This window comes from Pan troglodytes, chromosome 1, assembly GCF_028858775.2.
Source record: "Pan troglodytes isolate AG18354 chromosome 1, NHGRI_mPanTro3-v2.0_pri, whole genome shotgun sequence".
NCBI lineage: Eukaryota > Metazoa > Chordata > Mammalia > Primates > Hominidae > Pan > Pan troglodytes.
In genome coordinates this window covers 195,266,856-195,276,613 of record NC_072398.2, presented here as the reverse complement: position 1 = coordinate 195,276,613, position 9,758 = coordinate 195,266,856, and the positions used below count along the sequence as shown (strand labels likewise).

At 51.4% G+C, this 9,758-nt stretch overlaps 2 protein-coding genes across 8 annotated transcripts in view; both read right to left on the bottom strand.

The window, feature by feature from the left end:
* Positions 1 to 975: 975 nt before the first annotated feature.
* C1H1orf216 (chromosome 1 C1orf216 homolog) lies at positions 976 to 6,553 on the bottom strand. Its single transcript, XM_513309.7, has 2 exons — positions 5,793 to 6,553; positions 976 to 3,427 (listed from the first exon to the last, which is right to left on the bottom strand). The coding sequence occupies exon 2, from the start codon at positions 3,420 to 3,422 to the stop codon at positions 2,733 to 2,735; it is 690 nt and encodes a 229-aa protein (XP_513309.2). The 5' UTR covers positions 3,423 to 3,427; positions 5,793 to 6,553; the 3' UTR covers positions 976 to 2,732.
* Positions 6,493 to 9,758, bottom strand: part of CLSPN (claspin) — an 82,706-nt gene continuing 79,440 nt past the window's right edge. For 4 of the 7 annotated variants that reach the window (XM_016959030.4, XM_009453652.4, XM_009453655.5 and 1 more), the window contains one exon: positions 7,288 to 8,040. In XM_016959030.4, the coding sequence (XP_016814519.2) occupies positions 7,849 to 8,040 (192 nt within the window). In that variant the 3' untranslated portion in view covers positions 7,288 to 7,848. Of the gene's footprint in view, positions 7,133 to 7,287; positions 8,041 to 9,758 lie in introns of those variants that run through there. The other 3 variants (XM_016959054.4, XM_063782813.1, XM_016959034.4) reach the window with 2 other exon arrangements.

The following is a 9,758-nucleotide window of genomic DNA, read 5'->3' as shown; positions in this document are numbered from 1 at the left end:
GGTGTGTGCCTGTAGTCCCAGCTACTCAGAGGCTAAGGTGGGAGGATCACTTGAGCCCAGAAGTTCAAGGGTACAGTGAGCTATGATTGCACCACTACGCTCTAGCTTGGGCGTATCTTGGAGACGCTGTCTCCAAAAATAAAGAATCAAATCAAATAAAAATAAAATACAGTATTTCAGATTTGTGAATTTTGGTATCCCTGGGGATCCTGGAACCAATCCCCTCAGATAACAAAGGATGACTGTATATTATAACTACATGTGTGTCAAAACCATCTAAGGACCCGAAATCATAGTCATAGTCAGAGCGCCCTTCAGGGAAGTGATGACACCAGGGTACTTGGTGTTTTATTTTTTGTTTTATTTGGTTTTTTGAGATGGAGTTTCCCTCTTGTTGCCCGGACTGGAATGCAGTGGCACGATCTCTGCCCACTGCAACCTCTGCCTCCCAGGTTCAAGCGACTCTCCTGCCTCAGCCTACTGAGTAGCTGGGATTACAGGCACCCGTCCCCACGTCTGGCTAATTTTTGTATTTTTAGTAGAGACAGGCACCATGTTGGCCAGGCTGGTCTTGAACTCCTGACCTCAGGTGATCCACCCATCTCAGCCTCCCAAAGTGCTAGGATTACAGGTGTGAGCCACCATGCCCTGCCCAGGGTACAGTTGAGTATGTACGAGTGTATATGGTATGTGTCCCTCGCAATTCATTTAGGCCCAAAGGTGACACAGGACAAGGACAATCCCATATGGGGCTCTCAGGGTAGAAGTCAAGTCTCCTCTGTCACACTGGATGGCCCCTGAGAGACTTCTCCACCCCATTGGATCGCCAGGCACAGCAGTCTAAATTCTTCAGTGTCTTTCCCCAAAACCACCTCCCTAGCTCCTAGTCCAGGACCCTACTCAAAAGGGGAGCTCAGATGGTATGAAAAAGAGGCCATCAGACAACAGGTAGAAGAAAAACACATACTCAAGAAATGTAATTCTCTGCCCCAGTTTATTCATCTTGGGTTGGTCCAGAAGCCGGGTTTATACACTCAATATGCAAGAGCTACAGACAAAAAGTCTTCAGGGCCCACCCCTCACCCCCACTCTCTGGATCTTTCATCCATCCACCTGTCAGGGATGAAACTCTTTAGAGATAGGAAGAGCCCCCCACTTTGCCGATAGGGAGACGGAGGGCCAGAGGCTGCATCAGTGACTTCCATGCCACTGTTCACCCACCAGTGTCCCCTCTTCATACCACTGCTCACCCACCAGGATCTTGCATTCTCTTGGCTCCCAAGAACAAAGCAGAGAGCTAAGCTACCTTACTCATTGGTTCTCTCCAAGACTCACCCACTCTGTAACTCACGGAGCCTGCCAATCCCTGTTTGAAGGGCCATGCAGTGAAAGAAGGGGTTAAAATTCAGCATCCTAAGCATTTCCAGAGGCTTAGGCTGACACCGTCCCCTTCACATCCCAGAAAGCCAACCTCTGGCTCCTCCTGACAGTCCGACTTCAGAGAAATGAACCAAACCAATTCAACATCCAATGCTGCTAAAGCCAGAGAGGCACAGCAAGGTAGAGGCAGAGACAGGGAAGCGATATTTTCCTCATCGGCCTTGGAACATCTTGTCTGTTACTTGCAAGCTTATAAACATACATTGCTTTTCATCAGAAGCTTAAATAAACAGGGTTTGCAACAGCTCCTTTTCCAATGGAGAGATGGTTTGTTTGGGAACTGGTATTTTAGAATTCCCATTCTCCTATTCTTCACAGGGTTCCACTGTTATCATCTTTCCTGTCCCCATCTCCCATGTGCCCAAAGGCAGAGTTCAAGAGGGACAGTCCCCTATGTCCTCTGTCCCCATCCCCACCATCATCTTCATCACTACTCCTGGTTCTCCTTCCTGATACCAGTTCTCCACACACTGCCAAAATTGCAGCCAAAATTCCATGGCAGGCCAGAGCAGCCACTAAACCTCCTACAAGTAAAGCCAACATCAGGGACAATAGCCTCAGCTGAGCAAGTCTGGGTTAAGTGAGGGAAAGGGAAAGGAGAGGTGGCCTGGGAAATCCCAGGAGAATGGGTCAGCCACAACCTTCAGATAAATGACAGCATGCTAGCCCTCTGTCTCCAGGGAACAGTGGGACCCAGTGGAGAAGAAAGGCTGGGGTAGGCCATGAGGAACACAAGGTGTGGGTGGACACCCACAGTGCAGCTGGATATATATTTGCACACACCTGCTCATGAGTCTGCCTACAAACACACATGCTCCTAACATACACCTCCCATGCCTGTGGCCAAACATGTGCACCCCTGCACACACAAGGGCTTCCTCACATACACCTAATACAAGCCTGCACACTCAAACTCACTCATAGACACACACATCTTCTGCCTATACATCCTCACTCATGTGCATATACACACACTGCTGGGTACCTGTCTACACATGCACATACAGAGTTCCTCATTCTTACATACTACACACACACACATATGTTCACTCTTACATGCTCACATATAGGTCTGCAGATAAATTAGCTGTGTGTACACATGTGCACACAGCACACTTAAGCTCATTTATACATGCTTATTCACACATGCCTACACACACCAGCCTACATGTTAGCACATACACACTCATGCCTACCTGCAATCATGCCAGCAAATTATGTACTTACTAGTGCGCCTCACACATGCCTGCAAATATATACATATACCCTTGCACACTTGTGGAGGCACACCCTTAGGCCTGGTCCTGGGGCCTGGATGGTGCTGCCCTCTGCTGGAGACAGCGAATAAGCTCCTTCCGGTTGTCTAGGATGGTGTCGAAGCTCTCCTGCAGTCGGGCCTGCTGGTCAATCAACTGATGCTGCAGGCCCCGGATCCACTGGAGCAGTGCCAGGCGACGGTACATCACCAAGTGCACGTGGTGCTTTTCCTTCTCCTGCTCTTTGTAGCGCTCCTGGACTTGTAAGTGCTGCACAGCCTGGGCCACTGAGGGCAGAAGGGGATCGGGAGGGCCAGGGCCTCGCGGGGTCCCACAGGCAGGCTCAGGACTGCTGCTACGGCTGTCAATGCTCAGGGAACTGCTGGCATAGCCGTTGTCCTCCAGAGGGGAGCAGACTGTGCCAGCACCACCCATCTTCTCAGGCTCAGCCCTGGGAATCTCTGCCCCCTCTGGGGGGCTGCGCACCCCTTCCTCAGGGGATCCAGGGGCCTGGAAGGCTTGGTTGTCAGAGGGTGACTCAGAGGAGCTCCTCCTCAGGATAGGTTCCACTCTGCCTGGCATCCCATGCCAATTCTCGTTAGCATCCTTGGCACTTGCCATGAAGTTGGAGTTGCTGTCTGGTTGGAGCTCGGGCTGACATACTCCAGGAGGTGGGTCCCCCAGGAATTGGCCCCCCTCAGCTAGCCCTGGCTGGATGGCGAACATCTAGTCTGTAAAGGGAAAGCAGGAGACCGAGTCACAGTAGGACAGGGTGGGGTGCCTGAAGTCAGGGCAACTTAGCTGCAGGGACAAGGCTGCAAGCAAGAGCCTGGCCACTCCCTGTCAAGCCCTTTCTCTTGACTCTGGTAACACTTCCCTTCGTGGTTTTCGTCCTCCCTGTCTACCTGTTCATTCTCAGTCTCCTGCAGAGGGTTTTCCTCCGTCCTGAGCCAGGCTGTCTTCTGATTTTGTGCATTTCTCTCCAGAGGACCTCATTCTCTGCTGTAGCTTCAAGGACCATCATATGCTGGTGACTCTCAGATCTGTCTTCAGCCCAGATCCAACTGCTATCCAACCCTGCAACCAACCATAGGCTCCTCAAATTCTACATAACCAGTCCAGGCATGGTGGCTCATACCTGTAATCCCAGCACTTTGGGAGGCCGAGGCAGGCAGATCACCTGAGGTCAGGAGTTCGAGACTAGACTGGCCAACATGGTGAAACCCCATCTCTACTAAAAATACAAAAATTAGCCAGGCATGGTGACAGGCACCTGTAATCCCAGCTATTTGGGAGGCTGAGGCAGGGGAATCACTTGAACCCAGGAGGCAGAGGTTGCAGTGAGCCGAGATTGCGCCACTGCACTCCAGCCTGGGTGACAGAGTGACATCATCCCCCTCCACCACCGCCCCCCCGCCAAAATTCTACACAACCAAACAAGCTCTCCTTCAGTATCCTCAGCAAGATGGCTCTGTACTCCATCCGGAAAGCTGAGAGAATCCTGGGCTCCTCACTATCCTTCCTTCTCCCATCTCATTAATAACCACATTCTGACCATTCTTCCTCTTCCAGGCCATTTCTGCCCTGGATTATTGCCTCGGCCTTTTCACTGATCTCTCTGCCTCCAGTTAAAAATGTAAATTTCACTTGTCACCACTCCTAATGCCCTCCCTGAATTCCTGCTAAACCTCTACCTGGCCTACAACACCCTGTTTGATCTGGCTCCTGCTCACCCCTCCATACCTGCCTCTTGCCACTCTCCCCCTCCCATCATAGCAAACTGCCCAGAGATCTCAAAACATACCATTGTTCTTCTTACAGTATTCCTTTGGCCTACAATATCCTTCCTCTCCCCTCCCCTCAAAGCTCCTCCCTTCTCCACCCAGCAAATTCCTTTTTGTACTTCAAAATTAGCTGTAATATCCCCATGTTTCCATGTCCCCATGTCTCTGAAGCCGTCTTAATACTGCCCCAATCAATATTACATAAACAAGCATGGTTAGTTATGCCTTCCTCTGGGTCCCCACTGCGCTGGGTATACACTGTCTTATCCAACTTTGCATCCGTCCCTGGCATACATGGTCGACGATCAGTGAATGTCTATTCAACTGGCATTTTTGGTTTGTGGTAATGATCTTGTAATAGCAGTTTGTAATCTGGCTTGGACCTCCTGTATATATCCTCCATCATATTCCCCAGAGTCAGCCAGCATAGAGCCCTGAACCAGGCTGTCTGTGCATACAGGTACTTGCTAAGTGAGTGAATGGGAGAAGAGACTGCAGTGAATTTCCATGCTCAGGAATCCACTCTCGACTCCCCAGGGCTGGAAGAGCTGGGTTCTGGAAGAGCTGGGTTTGGTTCCCTTTCCTACCCCAGCCAGGGAGCCCCGCCTTCCCCAGTGACAAGCTTTTCTTCTGAGCCTGCCCCGTTCCCTCCCAATGCCTCTGGAACACGGCCACTATCTTGCGTCCCCGTCCCTAGCTTGCTCCATCCTGAGGCCCTGGAGGGAGGGCATACCACACCACTCTTCTCTCCTCCATAACCTGCTTCTAACCAAAATTAGGGTTTGAACTGACAAAGGGATTCTACTGACCAAACAGCACTGGGATTAGAACAATTGAAGAGCATGAAGAGGAAGGATATTGTAAGTGGAGCCGGCACTGGAAGGCGCTCCATACGTGGCATGGACCCTCCCCACCCCCAGCAATGGGCAGAAGTCCTGGGGAGAAGGGTGTAAGAACAGTTCCTTTCTAATCGCCCTCTAAGCAAGGCTTGTGGGAAGGTGCCTAGAGATCTCCCCTCGCCCCAATTTTTTATTTTTCCTATACTTGGATGGGGCCGTGAAGAAGCTGGGATGGGGTGGGGGTGGCGCTAGGGATCACAGGGTTCTCAGAGATAGTAAAATGGGAACCCCGACACGCCAAGACTAGGTCTCCGCCCAAACAGGAGGCAGCCTCCTTTTCTGGCCTTGCGGGAGTGAGAGACCACCCCAGGAGACAGAGACCATCCTTCCCTAGTCTCCTCGAAGGAGGCCGCTGTGACTCCCCGCTTCCCGCGGCTGGGCCCCAAGCCCCCCCGCCCCCGCCTCGGACTCACGGCGTAGAGGCGCCCGCTCCGGCGCGTCTGGCTCTGGCTCCGCCCGGCCCTGGTGGTGTCTAGTCCCTGGGCTGGGGGTTCCTCGGCCTGGGCGTCTCCGCGGTCCAGGCGTGGGTGCGGGGATCCCGGGCAGCGCGCCCAGCCCCAGGCCCGGACTGCGGAGTCAGGCGGCGTCTGCGCAGCTGGGCGGAGCTGCCGGTCCCACGTGGGCCGGTTCGGTTTTCCGCGGAGCCGCGCGCCAGGCCCCTGCGCCGGAACCGCTTCGCCCCCGCGCGGGGCCGCATTGACCCAGGCCTTCCAGGTCCGGTGCTCTCTCCTATTGGCATTCGCTGGGCCCTTCCCATCAGTTAGCCTCGCTGCAGACACCGTGCCATTTTCAAGTGAAATCTGATTAGTCACCACCTTCCGGCGTTAAACTCCTCAATGGCTTCCCCACCGCCGGGACAAACCCTAAGGCGGCAGCCGCGGGGCTCTGTGCGTCCTGCCCTTCGTCTGCCTCTCCGGCTTCGTCCTCTACCCTCCCTCTCCGCAGTTACCCTCCCGCACGCCCCTTTCCGCCACGCGGCTTTGGCACGCACTGTTCCCTCGGTCTAGCATTCTCTTCCCCCTCTCGACTTACTCCTATTTCAGATCTCTTCTCGGAGAGATCTCTGACTCCCTAGATCACATTCGTTCCCCCCTTTATGTCAGAGCACATTCCTTTTCTTCATAGCATTTATCACAATTTGGAATTATATATTCCTTTTTGTGCTTACTTGACTAAAGTCACTGAGGCCGGGTGCGGTGGCTCACGCCTGTAACCCCAGCACTTTGGGAGGCCGAGGCGGGCGGATAACCTGAGGTCAGGAGTTCGAGACCAGCCTGGCCAACATGGTGAAACCCCACCTTTACTAAAAATACAAAAATTAGCCGGGCTTGGTGTCAGGCGCCTGTAATCCCAGCTACTTGGGAGGCTGAGGCAGGAGAATCGCTTGAACCTGGGAGGTGGAGGTTGCAGTGAGCCAAGACTGCACCACTGCACTCCAGTCTGGGCAACAGAGTGGGACTCCATCTCAAAAAAAAAAAAAAAGAGAGAGAGAGAGAGAGAAAGAAGATCCAAGCCTGGGACAGGGCTCAGGGCTGATGTCCTGTACCCAGGACGGGGGCTCTCTGCAGGACACAGAGCCCACCCATGATGCCGTGAAGTGGGTACCAGTGCTTTTGCCCAGGTGAGGAGGAACAGCGTGATAAAAAAGGGTCTTGGGTTCCAAACTCCAGTGGATTCTTCTCAGAGCTCCACTCTACTGAAGCTTGATCCCCCTCACTCTTTTGCATCCTGGGGAAATGTGAAGTTGGGGGCCCTGTTTGGAATAAAAGAGAACAGAGTTCAGTAATTGCTGACCCTAATATATGAGGTGCCCTCTTCCAGTTTCAATTTGATTCCAAGTCACCATTCTGCAACCTAGAGACTAATTGGCAAATTAAATCACACCAAGAAATCCTATATGCAAAAAGAGAAAACGGAAAAGAAATTTTTATGATTATGATGACTATTTTAAGAGGGAAAAGGAAATAAGGAGAAGGCAGAAGTAATTCAAACTTTGCACACTCCTCCAGCTAAGAAAATACAGGTGGAGACGTCAGCCCCATTTCTACATCAGATCCTGTGGCCTAAGTCTTCTCCCTTCCCTTATCCACTTCAGGTTCCCCTGGCCTTCAGCCTGGGGTGACCCAAATCCTCACTTTTTTTTTTTTTGAGATGGAGTCTCGCTCTGTCGCCTAGGCTGGAGTGCAGTGGCGCAATCTCGGCTCACCGCAACCTCCACCTCTCGGGTTCAAGAGATTCTCCTGCCTCAGCCTCCTGAGTAGCTGGGATTACAGGTGCATGCATCACGTCAGCTAATTTTTGTATTTTTAGTAAAGATGGGGTTTCACCATGTTGGTCAGGTTGGTCTTGATCTCCTGACCTTGTGATCCACCCACCTCGGCCTCCCAAAGTGCTGGGATTACAGGCGTGAGCCACCATGCCTGGCCCAAATCCTCACTCCTAAAGGCTCTCAGCTTTGGTGATCTAGGGTTATGCAGTTCTGCCCAGACCACAGAGCCATAAAGTCATCAATTGTTTGTTCTGCCCAGAATAGCCCTTCTCCGCCTCTCTTTGGACTCTGTCTCTCCCAGCTTGACCATGTGGGTCAAATGAAAGCCTGAAGAATCCAAGGATAGGAGTTCCACTCCAGGTGAGCCAGTCAGAGTCCTTCTCTGGGATCTTCTGAAACGAAATTAAAGGAAGACGAGGCAGGGAAGAAACAGAGATGAGAGACAGAAGTTCTGATAATGTTGCAGACCCTGTTTCCTGCATCTAAACTTATAGTTTTGTATGCCTTATTTTGCCAAGCCTAACTTGAGTGGAATTTCTTTCACCGACAATCGAAAGAATGCTGATTAATACAATAGCACAAGGTGGTGACCCCAGGGTCTCTGGGTTCCACTCACGCATCTCTCAACACTTATTAAGTAACAGTAACTCCCTTTCTCCTTGATAGCCATGATCAGTCCAGTCTACACTGAGACCACCCCCTTCTCCTATTCCTCTAGTGCTACCAGGAGCCGAAATCCCAGGGAATCATCTTTGTGTTTCTTGGTTAGAAACATTCCTCCCATGATGCTATCACCATGTTTTTTTTTTTTTTTTTCCCAAGACAGAGTTTCACTCTGTCACCCAGGCTGGAGTGCAGTGGCGCGATCTCAGCTCACTGCAACCTCCGCCTCCCAGGTTCAAGTCATTCTCCTGCCTCAGCCTCCCGAGTAGCTGGGGTTACAGGCGCGTGCCACCACACCCGGCTAATTTTTGTATTTTTAGTAAAGACAGGGTTTCACCATGTTGGTCAGGCTGATTTCAAATTCCTGACCTCAAATGATCCGCCCGCCTTGACCTCCCAAAGTGCTGGGATTACAGGTGTGAGCCACTGTGCCTGGCTGATGCTATCACCTTCTGACGTGCAATACCCAGAATCTCAGAGACAGGAAGAAAACTCTTAGTCCTTAGGTAAATCATATAAGGTGCCACAACCACCGCTACCTCTTCTTCTTATGCATTCTGGCCACAAAGGACAAAGCATTATATACATTGATTTAAAGCCTATATTGGGCCTGGTGTGGTGGCTCACACCTGTAATCCCAGCACTTTGGGAGGCCGAGGCAGGCGGATCACTTGAGGCTGGGAATTCGAGACAAGCTTGGCCAACATGATGAAACCCCGTTTCTACTAAAAATACAAAAATTAGCCAGGCATGGTGGTGCGCGTCTGTAATCCCAGCTATTCAGGAGGCTGAAGCAGGAGAATCGCTTGAACCCAAGAGGCAGAGATTGCAGTGAGCCAAGATCGCGCCACTGCACTCCAGCCTGGGCGATAGAGTAAGACCCTGTCTCAAAAAAATAAAAATAAAAATAAAATAAATAAAGCCTATATCGTGCTCTACAGGGCAGCACCCCAGCCTGGATAGCTGAGTCATCAATTCCATTGTTCTAAAAAGCTAGTTATTCCTTTTTTTTTTTTTTTTTTTTTTGAGATGGAGTCTCTCTCTGTCACCCAGGCTAGAGTGCAGTGGCATAGTCTTGGCTCACTACAACCTCCACCTCCTGGGTTCAAGCAATTCTCCTGCCTCAGCCTCCTGAGTAGCTGGGACTACAGGCGCCTGCCACCTGGTGAATGTTTGTATCTTTAGTAGAGGCAGGGTTTCACCATGTTGACCAGGCTGGTCTCAAACTCCTGACATCAGGTGATCTGCCCACCTTGGCCTCCCAAAGTGCTAGGATTACAGGCGTGAGCCACCACACCTGGCCTAAAGCTAGTTATTCCTAAATAATACAATACCTGCTAAGTCAAGTGAATTCATTTGAAGGAAATCAGATTGTAGCCTCTTTCTTTTTTTTTTCCCTGAGACGGAGTCTTACTCTGTTGCCCAGGCTGGAGTACAGTGGTGCAAT